The 19,106-nt window shown below is 39.0% G+C and overlaps 1 protein-coding gene across 1 annotated transcript; it reads left to right on the forward strand.

Annotated features, from left to right (window-relative positions):
* Positions 1 to 221: 221 nt before the first annotated feature.
* Positions 222 to 17,474, forward strand: LOC142076083 (betaine--homocysteine S-methyltransferase 1-like). The gene is made up of 8 exons (XM_075138468.1): positions 222 to 320; positions 4,288 to 4,420; positions 8,586 to 8,704; positions 10,693 to 10,884; positions 11,476 to 11,623; positions 12,490 to 12,672; positions 15,764 to 15,992; positions 16,485 to 17,474. Exons 1-8 carry the CDS (start codon positions 282 to 284, stop codon positions 16,657 to 16,659), a joined length of 1,218 nt encoding a protein of 405 aa, XP_074994569.1. The 5' UTR covers positions 222 to 281; the 3' UTR covers positions 16,660 to 17,474.
* Positions 17,475 to 19,106: the final 1,632 nt, after the last annotated feature.

A 19,106-nucleotide genomic window follows, 5' to 3' on the forward strand; every position in this document is an offset into this window, starting at 1 on the left:
CCCCTTGGCTGCGGGGACAGTCCGGAGGAGCAACTGGGCACCTCCCGACCTCGAGCCAGGCGGGGGCGGCAGCGGGGGGGCGCGGGGCAGCCCCGGGCCGTGCCAGGGCGCCCCGCGGGGTCAGGGGCCGGCCTGGCCGGGGGTGTCTCCCGAAGCGCTGCCCACCGCGGCCCGCCTCCTCCCCGGACTATAAAAGCGCGGGCTGAGCGCCCAGGGTATCGTGTGCTTCGCGCCGATCCGTCGGGGCAGACTCGGGCAGCCAGCGTCCCTGGGCAAGGAAGATGCTGCCGATCAGGAAGACCGCGAAACAGGGCAAAAGGGTAATTCCCCCATCTCCCTCCCCCGGTCCCCTGCTCCCCGTGGGCCCGTCCCGCTCCGCTGCCCGGCGTGGGGGCGGCGGCGGGCGCTGGGAGAGGTGCCCCCGCTGCGGTCCCTTCGCCGCCTGGCGCGCTGCCGGTAGAGGAGAGGCAGCCCCCGCCGGTGCTGCGGGGAGCCGCGGGAGCCTCGCGGCGGCACAGGGCAGAGCTCGGCCGCTGCGCCCGGCCGCCTCTCCCGCCTCCTCGGGGTCCTGCCCGCAGGTTCTCCGAGGGAGCTGCTGCTGAGCTGGCACAACCCGCGTGCCGCGCTTCTTAACCTCCCCTTAAGGTACTCAGTATTTCTGCAGGTAAGGTCGTATTGTGGAAAGCTAAAGTAAAGCCATAACAACAACTATGCCTATTTAGCATCGAGCCATTACAGACATTTGGACACGGTTACGAGATATATAGATTAGATTAAACTTAATGCTGTAACAGCTCGTAGAATTTTGATTTCTCTGAACACATAGACTGGAGCCATTGAAGTTCAAAACCGTTTTGCTTAGTATTATTTGATATGCAAACTAAGCTGTACTCGCAACACCTTAAAATTGTAAATATTTTAAGCATAAACTGTCATTGGATGGGATTTCTGTCTCCAGCATCCTGCCAACTCTATTTAAAAGCTCCAAATTGCTCTTCCCTTGATTTATATGACTGAACACCAACAGTGTTTGTAATATGAGCGCAGTCTCCAATATATGCATGCCCTTTGCACCCTCATTTAGCTAAAGAAATAAGCCAGTATAAAAAGTTATCCAGGCATCAGTCATTCTGGCCATTAAGGCAAACATATGAGCAATATCTAAATCAAACTCTCTGACATATACCAGTACTGCTACCCTGCACTGCTGCTTGGGAAGGTCAGTGGGATCATGTAGTCTCTCTTCCGTTCAGAAGGACACTATTATCATTAATGGGACACTTCTTACTTAGAACTGGTTTTAGTCATTTTTGTGTGTAGCATGTAAGTCTAGAGTAAGAGAACAGAAAGATATGGGAAGAAGTCAATGAGCTCTAGGCCTTTCAGGTAGATCAGTTATAACGGAAGGAGGTGGGGAGGTATTTGCTCTGCTTTTTAATTTTTGGCACATACTTATGCCACCTAATTTCAGACACCTGGCAGAAGGCAATTGCCCTAGGTTCCCCCTACTGGCAATGGACAGAGATAAGTTTCTCTTGAGGGCTCACTTAAGATCTGAATAGTTGTTTTGAGATGCTTTTTTCTCTCCACTGATGGAAAGGTAGGATATAGGTAGACCAAGCAGGCTTTTCTCTTACATGGTTCAGTTACATTCCTAAAAGTGTTTGAGGGAGTATCGTCATCCAGACATTTGCACTCTTTCCATGGACAGATGTATGGACTATGTGGTGCAACTTTGTTCATGGTAGCAAAAGTAAAGCAGTGGAAAGATGGCTCAAAAGAGCCTTGGTTAGCTTTTCACAGATACTATTTCTTGTTATTTAATCCAGATCTGTGTCCTACCAGCTCACCTGACAGTACAATTTTGATCTGGATTGGGCATGAGCACACAGCTGTAGGTCTCCAGGGCAGAACAAAACAATGTTGATGCTGAATTTGTGCTAGCTTATGCTGGTTGAACCAATGGTATTTTTATTCAATATAGATAAAGTAAAAATGGTGTGAAGAGATTATATCAGACCTATAATAAGCTTTGCAAAACAAGTTATTTCCTTTTTAAGCCAATCTGGACTGACAAAATAAGTTTGTGTTAAGTACTTTGTGCTTTATAGTTATGTCACCTGCTATTAGATGCCCTGATGCTAGGTTTAATATATCACAATATAGTATGTATTAAGATGCCATGGCCTATTCAGCCATGGTTTATGTTGCTTCTGTGTGTCAAAAGTGAAGATTATTTTAAAATGCAGTTTAAAAAAGCTAGAACTGTGAAGGAAAACTGCTGTTAAATCCCAGAAGTGACTTGTTTAAAGAAAAAAAAACTTGTTTGTTGTAGTGCATTTAAATATAATATCTATATATTATGTCAACATGTATCTATTACTTAATGTTCAGTTAACAAGCAACTATTGAGACTGCTCGTATGTTAAAGATTTTTTTTCCTCCCCACTCCTGTTCTTTGCATATTAAGCTTCTGAAGCAGGCCCCATCTAGAAAAGATTCCTTGGCAGACAGAGGAAGAAGGTACTCAACCAGTGATCCCTTGGGTGCCTTTCTCTGGCCCCATTTGAGGCATTGTGTTACAGTTGCAAATTAGTTAATTGCAAACACAGTCTTTACAAAGGCTCCTGACATTTACACTTAGAACAGAATTGCCCTAGTAGACAGGCATGACTGGTAGACTCACTGAAAATTACTGAGTTTTAGAGAGTGAGTATTGCAGATTGAGTTTTGCCCTGGTCCTGCTGAAATAAAGATAAAAGCTTGCACCCTTTATTAAAGTTAAAGTTAATCAGATCAGTATTTTGGCAAGTCCACAATGTGCAATGGAATGTGATGCAGAGATTTGCAAGCCAACACTTGGCCAAGCTCATATATCTGCACAGCAGCACTGTACAGAGAAGTTCCACCACACTGCTGCCATGTCAGTGCCTGAGCCAAAAATGCCGACCCTGTGAGCCAGGCTTTGTAGCCTCCAAGTAGTCTTAGACTGCTATGCTTCGTACTGGAACTGGCATAGTTGGCACAGTGCTCTTTCTTGTTGGAAAGGCATGCTCTCATCCCACCGAAAGGTGCTGAGATGTCACAAGTGTTTGACTTTCCTGGATGTATGGTGTGAGATAATTGAATTAATGAAGGAGAAGTTATCAAGAAAGATAATCTACTAAAGCCTGGGGGTTGTTAAAAAGTCCTTCCTCTCAGCTGAAAACCACACGCAACTCTATGACCACAAGGCTTTTCTTTTTCCTACTCCCTCAGATTTCATCTACTGAAATGCTAGTGTGCCGTCAAGAAAAGATAAGTATAGAGGGAAATTTCAGTCTCACCTTTGATTAATTCTTTTCCTGTACCTACTACCTTTGTTAATGTAATGGGTCTGCATTCATCCACTTTTTAAAGTAAATAGAATTATAGTTGTTGTCCAATTGCAGAAATTAGTACTATTTAGTGTAACAGCAAGGTATTTTTTGGAAAATTTGAACAAGCCAATGAAGCAATGAAAGGAATACGAAAAATAATATATATTAGATGAAACCAATATATGTTGTTCTCATGTTTTTCAATTTTACAAAAAAAATAATTACCACTTTCCTTGCATTAGCATGGAGTTCGAGGCAGAAGCAAGGTTAATTACAGGGTGCTGTAAGGTTTGGAATTTGGCATCTTAAAACATTTCAGGGCTGTGCAAAACAAGCAGGATTTTCTTTCATTTTCTAAGTCTAGGTAAGCAAACCCAGGCCAGTAAAATGGAGGCCAGCATTTTGAGATGTGTCTTATTTGGTAGGAAAATGTCACAAGCTTACTTTTCTATGATGCCTGTTGTGCCATCTTGTGTCACAAGCTACTTGTGCTAAGGCTCTGTCAAGATAGCATTCGTAGCTAAAGAGCAAATGAGCTATAAAGACGTCAGTGATACTAGTGTTTCATTTTAAGAAGTTTCTCCTATATTTTACAGAAGAATTTAAGACAGTGTTTTACTGTCATAGGAATGGAATTGGACCATTGACTTTAGTTCTGGGGACTCTATCTCTGGAATGCAATTAAAATGACTAATGAGAAGTCTTATGTAATATATGTGCACATATTAAAGCCTTATGTTGCAAAAAATTTTTTAAAGAGAATTTCAAGAAGGAAATTGATTACTTTTTATTATTATGGCAAAGATGTTTCTGGTAGCCCACAAATATTTATATCTGCTTTGCAAATACAGGAAATGGCAACAAAGACAAAGGAAGCTCATAAAACTGAAGAACTGTAATTGTTAACCTTTCCTCCTGCTTTCTTCAGGGTATTCTAGAGCGCTTAGATGCTGGAGAAATTGTGATTGGAGATGGAGGATTTGTCTTTGCTCTTGAAAAGAGGGGATACGTAAAAGCTGGGCCTTGGACTCCTGAATCAACGGTAGAACACCCAGAAGCAGGTCAGTTTTATTGGGAAGTGGTAATCCTGTAGTGAATGTAAACATGGTTGGATAAATAATAAATATATAGGAACTTGTGGTAGGTTTTTAAATAGAAGTGTTCCTTGGCACTGTAGAATTACACTGTTAAGAATAGCCTAAGAATCTATAGACCAAATGCTCACGTTACCCCTTTTTCTTGCTCTTAACACTGGCCAAAAGCAGTTGGCTGACTAAGAATATGAGTAGTGCAAACATATAGTGATACCTCTCCAGAATGCTCTCCCAGTCTTCAATAATTTGCAGCCCAGGGACTTTTTGACCCAGATATGGTAACTTTGTATTTAATAACATTCAGTGATTTCCCTCTCATGGATTTGTCCAGTTTGTCCTTGAGCTGATATAAAGCTTATAATTTAAAACATCTTGTGAAAACCAATTCTGCAGTTAACTCTCTGGTTTTTTGTGTTTTAGCCAGTCTAGGACTTTTATAAGGTTATAAATTAATATAGTTTGTTTATTAATACTTTCAGGAAAATATCAGCTTTTAATAAACAATGGAATGGAAGAGGAGTATTTAATGTATCTGGCTCCACTGTGAAATGGGGAATGATAAACCTTATAAGAACTTAAGAATTGCAATAAACATTTAATGGAGCAAGACTCTTAAAGTGAAGGGAGACAAAACAAGCCATCATTCTATGCCTTCCAGCATAAAGATTATAGTGTTCAGCATAAATAGTGCAAAAGCAGATGCTATTCTCTATTTATGTATGCTTCATTACAAGAAAGCATTTGCCCTAGTAATATGATGTGCAGTTAATCTCACAAGCCAATTCAGAATGTCCTGGGTAAAAAAAGATTTCTTTGTTCTAAGTGATTTGCCCTTCCAAATTAGTTTTTTTCCTCTATACAGGGAAAAGAAAGAGAGAGATCTTAGCCCTCTCGATTACATTGCTTTGTACACCTTACCTATCTATTCACCCTAATCCTTCTCAACCTTCAAGTGTCACTTCATGTATAGCATGCCTAACTTAGGGTCACGGACAGCCTTAGATAATGCAGAGCTCCAGCAAAGGTTTAAAGGGTGATGACCTAATCTGCTGACTCTCATCTCCCCAAAAGACATCTCATCACCTCTCTCTCTGTTTCTCTCCACCTCTACCTTTGTCTACACATCTTTGTCTACACACCTACACATCTTACAAATCATAGCACTTATTCCATGCTTTTTATTTCCCCTTTGTTTACTTATTTGGCACCTCAAAAGCCCTTGACCTTCTCCACATGTCCTTTCAAGAAATGCAGGTCTCAGTCCATGGGGAATGCAAGACATCGCCTTACATAAAGGCAGTTGCAGATGGCTTAAATTAGCTAAATTGGCACACAGATTTGCTTTAAATAAGTGGTTGTAGTGATAGGTTAGAATCCAGCCTTCTAAGAATTGCTACTGATTTGCTAGAACGTATTGCTCACGTCTGTAACATAGTTATACAATTTTTATAAGCCCCTTATAGGCTATTTATAAATATACCCTTCACTGGAAATGTGTTCATTTCTTTTAGTGCAGTGTGCTGCCTCCCCTCCATTACTGCTTTTTGCTCCTGCGTGCTTAAGGGTCATGTTACTTTGAAAGCAGGTGTAAAGACCAGAAGGAGCAACTGGCTGAGCCAGCTGGTGTAAAAACCATACAACTACCAGACCTTCTTGTCTTTGTAAGGAAGGAGGAAAAAGGAGGGAGGTTCTGAGAATGCAGCAAGGAATGGAGAAGGGCGGGGGGGAGAGTGAGTTCAAGGCCACTATTTCCATTACAAGAGAGGAGAAGTTTTGCCAGAATGACAAGTTCAGAAATGGGATGTAAATATTTCTTCTGAGCCAGGTCAGGTATTGCTCTGTAGTGAGCAATATGCATAGGCACTTACTGCCCCCATCTCCTGTTCGCTTAAGTCTGTGTCTTTTGTGAAATGTCCAACTCATGGTGGATTGAAATGAAAACTCAGTGTTATACATCTGACTCCTAAAATGCATCAAATTGTTAATAATTGTTTAGCCTTGTATGTGGCTGTTACCCCGTTTCTTAATTAGTGGAGGAAAACACAGTTTCAGTAACATGCTGGAAGTCACACAAGAAGTAAATTAGAGTGGTTTGGGTTTTTGATAGTGCAGATTGCTGTGGGCTTGATAATAGTAACTGTATATTCTACCGGTAAAAATGATTTGCCTGGGGTTGAATGAGATTCAGACTGATACTTACACTATTCTTTCCCTCAAAATGTAGACCCATTCAAGAGTCTCCTGTTCACATATCTGGTAGTTTGGGATATGAAGTTCCTTATTTGTATGTGTTAGATTATGTTTCATTTGCCTACCTATGTGGCCATACTTACTCACAACAAATCCCAAGCATTCTTCTAGGAATGCAAGAACCATATTTAAAGAGCATTAACCATGGGGGTAAACAAATCTGGTTTATTATGAAAATGTCATAGAGCATTTATGGAAAATATTTGTAGATTCTTTTTTCCTTTTCCCATTTCTTGACTATTTTTCATCAATGATTTCTCATGGGGGAAAACAGAAAAACAAACTACAGAACATTAGAAATGTACAGAGACAGCCCTTTCAGTTGGGATCAGTAGCCTATTTTAACATTGTGGGAAAAAGAATACTCCCTACACTAGGAATGTTTTGACTCTGTGTAAAGGTTGGAAGACTGAAATTTGATCCTGGTAGTTCAGGCAGATTCCAGGGACTTTTTGAACTGTAGCTCTGCTGTAATCTATATTCCTGGATAGGTCTTTGTGACTGCTGGGAAAAGAAGTATTGTGTTAAATCACACTGTGGTTACCCAAGGCTGTAATTAGAAATGAAATACTGTACTAGTAGAGAAAAGCAAGGGACACGACACTGTTCCTTCACTGAAAGCAGACATGCTTGCATGTACGCAGATTGACTTCAGCAACTCAAACTGCTGTTTGAGCTTCTCTGGGATAGAAGGCTGTGTTTGGTGCAGCTGAAGGGAGTAATTTTATTCTCGTGACACATTCACACATTTCCCTAATGACACAGATTGTCTGCAGATAATGAGGTATGATAAACCAGGACTTCAGGAAAACTTTTCCAAGCATCTGCCACAGAAACTGCAGTGTTCTTGTGTCTGTGTACAGTATCTAGGGAATAAATTATTCCTGTATTGCTATAAGCTGTTGAGCATTTTAACTCCGTTTTACATGATCAGTAGTGTTCTAGAAATTATTATAATTACTGTTCTGTGGGTATACATATAAAATCAATTGACAGCTCCTGTTCTGTTCCTGCTGTGGCAATTGCACTGTACTGCTTACAGCGATGAAGGCGTAACTACCATTACAGAGCCTGCTCCTGAAGTCCTAATGCAGGAAATTTGCCCATTAAAAGTAATGCCAACCTTTCCTTCAAAAGAAGTGTTGGCTGTGTAGTAAGATCATCATGTGCTGACTTATGAGAAGAATTAAGTCTGTGTTGCAAGTCACTTTTCTGGAGCAACAAATAATCTTTTAATTAAGGGTGTTTGTAGCAAAATAGAGCTTTGGTTTTGGCTGATGAGACTCAGCTAGAGTTTTGTAGAGGGAGAAAACTAGGAAATACAAAATAGAGAATGTAATGGAACACTGTATTCTTCCATACAAATATTGTCTTGTCACCTAATTTGTTGCCACGATACTTTCTTCTGTTTTCTTCTTCATAGTCTAGAAGCTAAGAAAATACAGCTTTTTCATTTGATGATCTTTTTGTCTGGTATTCCTTGTTATTCTTTCATGTTCTTTTGTCAGATGTCTGCTTTCCCTTCTTAAACCACTATGCAGTTCTATAAAGTGAAATTTGGAGGTCTGAAGGATTGCAGAAAGTAGAAGATAGGCAAGGGTGGTATACAAAACTGAATCTACTGATAAACTAAATAGAAATCTTCCGTCATTCTTAGCAGAGAGTAACTAAGGAGAAAGTTTTCTACCTAATCTTCTGAGAGTGAGAAGAAGGAATTCTACGCAGACTGGAGTACTGCTTCTACTCTCTCATAATGGCTCTTCTAGTAAACACAGTTTACTTGTTTTACAGTTACATTACTTCAATAAACATTTAATTTTGGCATAACAACAGTAATAACTGTAGCAAACATCTCTTCTTTGTCTCTTCTAATTCTTTGCAGTTCGTCAGCTTCACCGGGAATTTCTCAGAGCTGGATCCAATGTTCTGCAGACATTCACCTTTTATGCCAGTGAGGACAAACTAGAGAACAGGGGCAATTATGTAGCAGAGAAACTAAGTGTGAGTAAAACTCTGTTTTGATGGAGATATGAATTAAATGGATTCATTTCAAAAGGTTTAGTAGAGAGATTATTGAGTACTTCCACAGTTTGTCAGAACAGTTTTGGCTATATTTGAAGACCAAAGAATGAGATTATGCCATTTCAGAGTTTGGAATAGCAAGAAAGACAAGGTTAAAGGACAAAAAAATAACAAAATGGGGCAAGGATGAAGAGAGGAAAGAGGATGACCACATCGTATTTTTCCCATCTGAGGAGATTAGTTTACTGGAGTTTTGATACAAAGAGTATAGGGAGGACTAAATGCACAGAGAGCAAAATCAGTTGAAAAAAAGAAATGCTTTAACATCCAGAGAAACAAATCAACTCCATAAATGGTGAAGAATCCTAGAGAATAACGAGTGGCTAATGAGAACAGAATGTTTTTTAGAACCATGTCTTCAATAAAGAAACAACTAAAAAATCCAGGGTATACACTGTGGTCAATATTCCCCTTCTCATGTGTAAGGGTAATCTGTTACAGCAACAGAAGTACCATGTTGGTGTTTTCTTACCCCCTACGCAAAGGAGTTGCAGGATGTTGGGTGTGTTCACTAGATGCAGGCCCCAGCTCCACTGGGACTTCTGGCACAAACATTTCTAGATAGTTCCTTTGAGACTAGGTTTGCCATTGAGTATTTTCTCCGATCCTTTCCCCTTTGGTCCTATTGTCTATTTCAACCTCTGCAAAATAGAGAAAATTCTCCAGGGGGGCAGGGAGGAAGGAATATCTTCGTATCTGTGAAGATATCCTAAGTCAGAAATTAGAACAATCTGGACACTAGGAAAACACTTGAGGCTTAATTAAGAGGCCGTACCAAAATGCCATGTGACCAAATTTATCTGAAATCTGTACCTCTACATTCAATAGCGGCAACATTGGAATGTCTGAAGTGGTAGTCCCAGAAACACAGTGCCTCTAGAACAAGCCATGCTGCAACTCTTGCTGCCACGCAAAATTATAAGAAGGGTTGGGAGAGCACCTGGTATTGGGAATGCATTGCAGCAAAGTTTTCAAGATTGATTTGCTGCCAGTTCTAGAAGCAGGTTCCTCCAGGCTTTAACTGGGTTATGGCTCCACCTCCTGGAGTTCCCAAACATGTACCTGAGCACAAGTGCAAATGGAAGACAATCTGTCAGCAATAGCCATAAAAATCAGCGGGGTCTTTTGAGGCAGCCATGGAAAACTTCAGCTGAAAGAAAACTATTTAGATTCTAAGTAGTCCATGGGCTGCAGAGAAACCTGCTCTAATCAGTATTTGTTATCTATTCCAAATAATGATTCTTTTCCCAAAATCTTTTTTTCCCAGCTTAACCTCTTTTTCACAAGCTGTTCTAGTCATCCTGATTTAGGTAGGGATTTAGAGGGGGTGTATCTTTCAGTCTAGGTGATTAATCATATATAGTCATAAGTTTCCCTTTACTATTCTTAATTGGTAACTTTAACATCAGACAATTAATGATTTTTTTTTTAAATGCCTTAAATAACTCTATATGAATACCATCTCTTAAATTTTGGAAAGTATCAAAATACTAAAATACATTAAAAAAGAAAAATCAATTGAAATTCCTACATATTTTGTTTTCCACCCACAATATGTCAGAATAAAAGCATACACTTAAGTGTAACTAACTTACACTTAAGTGTAAAATTCACACTAAATATTTGCTTTTTATAGACTATTTGTGTAAGATGTATTAAAGGTAATATGTTCTTGTAATATTTGATAGTATGATAACTTAGAGGTGGCAAGAAATTTGTTTCCTAATGTTTGTTATTTTTTTGAAAGATGCTGATCTTCCTAATCAATATTATTAAAAAATCCATTTAAATTATAAAAGAATATGAAGAAGTCATTTTGGCTTTTGACTCTTTTTGTCCTTTTTGTGTTCTGAAATTACATGCGTATCTCTGACCAGGTAAAACTGACATAATCTATATTCATACAGTGCCAGAAAGTGAATGAAGCTGCTTGTGACATTGCAAGAGAAGTGGCTAATGAAGGCGATGCTTTAGTGGCCGGAGGAGTCAGTCAAACACCATCATACTTAAGCTGTAAGGATAAAGCAGAGGTTAAAGCAGCCTTTCGAAAGCAACTAGATGTCTTTATGAAGAAGAATGTGGACTTCCTAATTGCAGAGGTAAATGTAAAAAAAGTACATGCCTTCAACTGGCACAGTGTTAGCTTTGAGATGTCTAGTCTACTTTAGGGAGTACAAGTATATATTGCTTCCTCCTTCAAAATTTTCTTTTACGCTTTTATTCCAGTAGTATCAGGTATTTTTCTAAATGCACAGCAGCATCTGCAAGCGTCCTAGAATAGGACCATGAAACTTAACTTTCTTCCTCAGTCAAGTCAAATTCTGTATTGGTACAAAGAGGATAGATTAATGAGATCTTTATTAGTTTCTATTTCATCCCATACACCGTAAGCAATCAACTTAAGGTGACTTTTCTAGATGGAAATAGTTTTTGGGGATAAATCCCTGATTAACCTCCCGTATGGGCATTCTTATCCTGAAACAAGAGTATCATTATTTTTTATTTAGTTTTACTTACTGACTTTTTAAAATCCTTTTTTAACTGTGTGGTCGGTGAACTCAATTGAATTCTGTCAGTGTAAATCGGAAAAGAATCAAGTCATTGTATTGTTGGTGAATTTGGGGTCTGGATTAATGTGTTTATGCTTCATCTCCAAGAAACTAAAGAAGGCCAATTTTAATTTCTTTCAGTATTTTGAACATGTTGAAGAGGCTGTCTGGGCAGTTGAAGTTCTAAAAGAATCTGGAAAGCCAGTTGCAGCTACGATGTGCATTGGTCCAGAAGGAGACATGCATGGCGTGCCCCCTGGACAATGTGCTGTCCAACTGGTAAAGGCTGGTAAGAATCTGGTTTAATATGCCCTTTAAAAGCATGGAACAAAGTCAAGTCCTTAAGTATTGAGCTAAATGGATGCGTATCTCAAGAAGGTAGCTTCCCAATTATATCTGATAAAAGTTTTGACCCTGTAGAAATGTTTTTATGTGTACTTTACTAGAGCAGACGTGTAAAAAAACATACGAAAATGCAGCAATGAAATCCTCGTTAACCAGGGTGATATTGGAAGCAATAGCCACAGGCAGCTGATAAGGAATAGAGCAGAATCCTAAACCTATTCAAATTTTGGGCTCACAATTATGAAACATAAGCAGAATCCAAAGCACCTTTGGTTCTCTGCTTATGTTTTTAGAAACATATGGAGTAGAGTTCAAATCCAGGATGAGAGAATAAGAGGATGAAAAAATTATCACAGGCTCTGTTTTCTGCAGGACAAGGGGAAGGGCAGAAGAAATTCACCAGGGGCATGATGAATGATGGTACAGGGGTTTATTATAGCTGTTTTGAACTACTCTTTTCCTTTAGAGTTAGAGTTGAAATCCAAAGGCAGAACCTGTGTTAGGAAGCTGCTAGCTATTTGCATATGTGGCTGTACATAATCAGTCTTCATTGATTAAGCACTGGTAAGAAAAGCAACTATATGAGCGTGGGAGATGTGAGTCATCATTAGGGACGTAAAGAGGAGTGCAACTGAGATGTAAATGGAAGGATCAACCTCAGGACAGTTGAGGCTGGCTCTAACCCAACTGCCTTGTTTTCATAATGCTGGTGTAAAAATGGACTGTTTTGCTTCTGGAATGGTGTGGCTAAGAACTTTCACCTCCCGCTTCCTCGGGAGATGTGACTTGAAGTTATTTTTCTCCTCCTAGGTGCTTCTATTGTTGGAGTCAACTGCCACTTTGATCCAGATACTTCCCTGGAAACCATGAAACTGATGAAAGAGGGCTTGCAGGCTGCTAAACTGAAAGCCCACCTGATGTCCCAACCACTTGCTTTCCATACACCCGATTGTGGAAAGCAGGGTTTTATTGATCTTCCAGAATTTCCCTTTGGTAAGACAAGGGTATCTTTTTTTTTTTTTTTTTGTTAATTGTCTGTTCCTTTTTTTCCCCAGCTTTTAGTAAAGCTGAAGCTGCAAGGTGTCCTTGTATACAATAGGATCAGTCCCAATTATCCTGTTTGGTATTTTCCATAGAGGGATTTCCATAGAGGGATTGCACTGTAATATTGGATTAAAGATCATCAACATAGAAAGAGTATTTCAGTAGTATCACAGCATGTAACTGAAAGTGAAATTATGATGAAAACAGTTAAAGTGCCACAACCTAAACTCACTTAAAAAATGTAGTTCTTCCTTGTGCTATAGAACCTTGTTCAGGACAGCTGTCCTGAGTCCAAAGAAATAAACAAGAGCAAATACACCAAAAAAAACCCCAGACTTAAAAGCTTTTGCATTGCAGCTCCCCAGCGTTCTCACTTGTGACATCTATCCCACAAGCCCTATAATGTTTACCTGCATAGGGTTTTAATGTACAATGCATATGCAGAATTGGATATAGGTGCATGATCACTGCATTCATAATGGTTTAGTCTTGCAAGTGTAACTGTCTAATATAAGTAAGATTAGAGAGAAACCAGAAGAGGGAATATGTTCTTTGATGTTGCTAACAGATGGATTAGCAGTTTGGAGATGGGTTCATCACATGTATGCTGAGGAGAAATTCTACGAAGACTGAAAGATTCAGCCACTTTATGTGTACTAAGGCTTGTGTATTTAGTGCTTATTTCCACCTGGGATGTAGAAGATCACATCCCTTTAAGATAAGAGGACAAAATCAGCCTAAATATTTTAAAACTGATTACAAAAATGCTTTAATTTTCAGGTATTATACACTTTTCTTTTCAAGATCAGACTATAAAATAAGGTATTAAAACATTTGAAACTTGAATTTGTAGCAAAAAATTTGAGAGATAGATGTGATTTTCAGGAAATTTTTTTTTTTAAATTCCTTTCTTTACATAAACGAAGGAAAGAGAGTAAAGCATGAGCCTGAGACATTCATTAAATGATAATAACATGTCTGAGTTCTGAAAATATTCTGGGATATTTAAAAGTGTTAGGAACTCATTTATCATATTCATTCCTTCATATAACTCCTCTGATTGCAAGCAAAAGACAGAACAGATGCAATCAAATGAATTGAAAGATTCACTATTTGTTTTGGTATGGTTCTTGGCTTGTATGTTGTAAGCAATCTGTATGAGATCTCAGTTTTCAGAAATTTCATGAGTCAATTGGAGAAGGCTGCTTCAGTGAATGTTTTCAATACCCAGAAGAAGCAACTGATCACTTGACAGCAGATAAGCAGTTTGGTAAATCTTTGTTAAACTGACCCAGTTAACTCTGGTTTTTGTGGAAGGCAATATGCACAAAGAGGTATTTAGATATTTGAAGTAGGTACATAACCTCTATACAGGCCAACAAGATCTCAGTTTCTAGAAAAGCTTTGGCTATGTTGCATTGGCAAACTCCAGCATCTAGATGCCAGCAGTGTTTATTTATCTGTAGAACTTTTTCCAGTTTTCAGTGTTTTCCCTTCTGTGTTATTGCAATTGCTCTGAAATGTCACCAGTTAAGCAAGGACACTGTTTTAGAAAGAAATGTCCCAGTCAGTCAAAGCATACCCAATTATCTCAAGAGTAGATATATAGAAGGGCTAAATCTAGGAGCAAGTTACAATCTTCTCATCAAAAATTGATGAAAATTTAAATCTCTTCTTACTATAAATGTTAACATAAACTGTTAAGCTATAGATATTTAATTCTGAATAAAGCCAAGAAAAGAAATGCATTGACAGGCATGGAAAATAGAATGTTAGTCAATTTTGGGAAGGGGAAAATCCCACAAAATGTGATCTATGTGGCAGCTTCTTTTCATAGAATACTGCTTGTTTTCAATCACCATGTTTCACCACATGTGTGGCTGGTTCTTACGGTGGGGTCTATCCGTGTTTCTTCAGGGGGCTTAGGTTGTTGCTGTCCTTACACTCCTGAAGCAAAAGGACTGATTCATAGAATGGTTTGGGTTGGAAGGTACCTTAAAGATCATCTAGTTCCAACCCCTCTGCCATGGGCAGGCATACCTTCCACTAGATCAGGTTGCTCAGAGCCTTATCCAACCTGGCCTTGAACACTTGGCAACCTGTTCCAGTGTCTCACCACCCTCACAGCAAAGAATTTCTTCCTAATACCTAATCTAAATCTACCCTCTTTCAGTTTAAAACCATCACCCCTCATCCTATTACTACACTTCCTGATAAAGGGTCCCTCCCCATATTTCCTGTAGGCCCCCTTGAAGTACCAGAAGGCTGCTGTAAGGTCTCCCCAGAGCCTTCTCTTCTCTAGGCTAAACAACCCCAACTCTCTCAGGGTGTTAACCCTTCGCTGTGCTCACCACAACCTGCAACAGGGAGAAGGGTTCAGAATAAAAACTGCATCCTCACTTATCTACACACAGATCTTTCCACAAGGAACGAAGTGGTTTGAGGCAGCAAGCTGCTTATGGCTGGGATTATAACTAACTAAGGGATGGGCTAAGAAATAGCTGCAGATCCCAGCTGTAAGTGAAACAACTGGCTGCCACTAGCTGATCATGGAAAAAAGCGTAGTAAGCATTCCTGAGTAATAATGAGCAGGCTTATTCCTGTTGCAGGTAGACTGATACCTTCTCCTTTCACAGATTAGAGTACTGTAATGCAATTTCCCAGATATTGATTGTTTACTAGGAACTCTTTGGAAATGCAGGCATAACATTGAAAGTACTCCAATACTCCAGTTAAGAACCCTGGCAGAATGGCAGGCGTGTGACTTAGGGCTTGATCAGTCTCAAAAGATATTACGTGTTGTTTTGCAAGGCCAAAAAAGCTTACAGCAAGCATAGCTTGGCAGACCATAGCAGAATCTAAAAGCTAGACTTCTGAAAGTTTGCATCACTAATTCTAGCTCAGACAGTTCAAACATGTACATCTACATCTACAACCAGTTTTGCAAACAGTGTGCAAGTATCTCAACAACGTGATTTCTTACCAAAAAATGTGCTGAAATGGAGCATGGTGGAAACTTAAGATATGAATGTCTTTGCAGGTCTGGAGCCAAGAATTGTAACCAGATGGGAGATTCAAAGATATGCAAGAAAGGCCTATGACTTAGGAATTCGTTTCATTGGAGGTTGCTGTGGATTTGAGCCGTATCACGTCCGAGCAATAGCTGAAGAGCTGGCTCCTGAAAGAGGGTTTTTGCCAGAAGCTTCTGAGAAACATGGTAGCTGGGGCGATAGCCTGAGCATGCATACCAAACCCTGGGTCAGAGCAAGGTGTGTATATCTGAACAGGAAAGCATACCAACATAGTCCTTGCAAAGGCTTACATTGGTCCATGCAGCAGACTGGCTTAACTGATATGGAGGTCTAAACATCACTGTAAACATTCTATGTATTAATAATTTTGAAGAAGCAAGGAGCAGGGAAAAGGGTGAGAGGGCAGTAGGAGAGCTCCAGAAATTCTCATTCCTCTTTAAAATGAAGATTTAGTTTGAATTAATGTGAAAGTAATTAATGAAAGTTAAGATCAAAAACTAACAGACTGCTGTAAAACAGCTCCTAATGGTGGGTGGCTTACAGTGTTCCTTTCAAGGAGAAAAGATGGCATGTAGTATTTCATTGCATGCTTTCATTCATACTTCTGTACCTTAACATAAAGTTAGTCTGTGCAAGTTAGATCACCCTTTGCAACAGTGATTTAAGGCACTTTTCCTGTAGTATTGTGAGGTGCTGGAAAAAACCCTAAATTTCCTTGTCTTTCTTTAGGGCAAGAAAAGAATACTGGGAGAATCTGAAGCCTGCTTCAGGCAGGCCATATTGTCCTTCAATGTCAAAGCCAGATGGCTGGGGAGTGACCAAAGGAGCCAGGGAGCTGATGCAACAGAAAGAAGCAACAAGTGAACAACAACTGAAGGAGCTCTTCCAGAAACAGAAGTTCTAATCCACTGCAGTTGTGTAAATGTTAGAATGATTTATCTAGAGACCATTTCATGCTTCACGAGAAAATCTGTGAAGATGAGTACCCTGTTGATTTATCAGTTAACATGAAATGAAAGAGACAAAATGCAGAAAGAATGTAATTACAGATTAAATATGTCAAATTTTGATAATAAAATCTTTCTCTGGACAAATAGTTTAGAGAATACAGAGTCAGAAGGAGGGTTGGATTCTTATAATAACTGAGATTCTGTTAGCTAGGTACCATTAATTTGATAGACACAGAAATACATAGGAAGTAATAATTGGCTCAACTCACCTGTGAAAAGAGAAAAAGCCATCTATAAATGTGGTATCAATGGACTTTCACTCCTGAGTCTGTTTTCAGCTTGGGATTATGTAGGAGCTTCCTCAGACCTCAAGATTTGTTGAGGGCTACTTCAGGGACACACAGGCTGCCAGTGCTTCAGATACATCATTATCTACAGTCGCTTTCTTGACTTCAAGAGAATAAAAGTAAACTGGAAAATATGTCTTATAATTGGAATCAAAAGATAAGGAGAATGAGATCATGCAGGAGAAAGGTTCAGAGAACTTTTAGGAAAGGTAAATAACTCACTGTTTTTGTCTCAAGGTACCACATACACAAGAATTACTCCTCTGGAGATTAAAAGGTTTAAGAGATTATTCTGAAATTTTAAAAAAATCAAATAAATTAAAAGTAATATGATGGAATAGTATTGTATTATCTTCACACCTGAAATCATAAGAGTTCAAACAACATCGCATACCTCCAGTAAACAACTAATTTTCAAATGATCCAGCTGATTTCTGGATATCTCATTGGAAATACTTGATTATCTCAAAATAGCACTTAAAAACTGAAGCTTCCTAAAATGTAACTCCTGTTTATAAGAGTAGTAGAACATTCCATGATTTTTTTTTAAGCTCACTGGTTCACTCTAGCATCGTAGCTATATGAAGACATGAAAAATCGTGTTAGGAAATAGATCACCTAAGTTAAGAAAATCCATGGACATTTGTATACTGAATTTGTTAAAAAGGGTTTTCTTAGGAAGGGTATCGCTACACTTGGAACCTATAAAGGACACATTTCCATAGTTTATTTTTGTGAAATACCACACAACTTAGATTTCTTTCCAGAATCTCATTCCCACTCATTCTACATTAAAGCCACTACCTTTATGAAAATATAATTCTCAACGTTAGTGTTGAAAGCTTTTTTTGGACTACTTTTTATGTATAAGCTTATTTAATTATTTCTGTCCATGTTGATGTTCTGCAGTTCAGGAAACATTTAAATATGCAACACTTTAATGGGAAACTTCAGGTATCCTTTTCAGACTGTTTTTGGCAGACAGATTTTAGAAAAAGCCATCTGCCTTCACCAAGCTTATAACAGATTGAAAGAGTTACTAGCTGGAAATTTTGCCTGAAAGCCAGAAGTAGACAAATCAAGAAAGTGGATATTTTAAAATGTAGATTATTTGGAAAGCATCCATGTAAGTATATATCCACTACGTTAAATTCCTTTCCTTCGTAACCCCTTCTGGATGTTCCCCCTGCAGAAAGTGGAATAATGCAAAATCTGTAAAACAAAAAGGCCAGATCTTTGATCACCACCAAAATGCACACAGCATTAGAGTTATGCATGGCAAAGTGGCTTAAAATACAAGCTACAATTGATAAAGAAATGTTTTGAACAATCACTATCAGTTTAGGGACTTCCTGTGGCAAAGCATGCAGCTTGACCATCATACTTGATATAAGCAGCTGGACTGATAATTTTGAAACTGTCCAAATGTGCAAAAATTTGTACTGAAGTGAATGAGTTCACTTCACAACACAGAATATTGAAGAACCATGGTATTTAAGAAGATGATCAAGTATGATTTTAAGCATTTATTTTTAGATACCCAATTTAATAAGGATGACTTTTAACAGACACTAACAATGACAAGAAATATTTAAAAGGCTATTTGAAGCCATTCAAATTGAGAGCTGACCCAAGGGGGAAGCTATACAATCCCTGTTTGATTCATATCACAGGCTGGGCTTAGAAAGGAATTGGCAGTGGGATGAAAACAAGTTGACAGGGTGCTTTACTGATCACTACAGAACCCCAAACTATAAAAAAAACCCAAAACCCAACACCGCCCCCCCCCAAAAAAAACCCCAAAAAACCCCCGAGCAACAAAGCCAACAAAGCTTTATTTCATTTTAGTGAAGGGTAAGGGAACTGTTAGATTTGTTAAAACTTTCTAATGGTTTATTACATGACTTGTTAAAGAAATAAAGATGGGCTGACAGCACAATCCTAGGAAATTTGTTTCCTTAGAAAGCCTGCCTGAAAACTTAGATAGGAAGTGAAAGGGGCTTTAGAAGGTCAACTCCTATATTTAGTTCCCTAAGGCAGGATCAGCTATTCAT

The sequence above is a fragment of the Calonectris borealis genome, chromosome Z (genome assembly GCF_964195595.1).
Source record: "Calonectris borealis chromosome Z, bCalBor7.hap1.2, whole genome shotgun sequence".
Classification (NCBI taxonomy): domain Eukaryota; kingdom Metazoa; phylum Chordata; class Aves; order Procellariiformes; family Procellariidae; genus Calonectris; species Calonectris borealis.

Bases quoted from the DNA above. Each gene is read 5' to 3' on its own strand.
- LOC142076083 (XM_075138468.1), top strand. From the start codon at position 282: ATGCTGCCGATCAGGAAGACCGCGAAACAGGGCAAAAGG. The intron at 10,885-11,475 runs GTAAATGTAAAA...AATTTCTTTCAG, and splicing joins TGGACTTCCTAATTGCAGAG to TATTTTGAACATGTTGAAGA. The intron at 11,624-12,489 runs GTAAGAATCTGG...TTCTCCTCCTAG, and splicing joins TGTCCAACTGGTAAAGGCTG to GTGCTTCTATTGTTGGAGTC.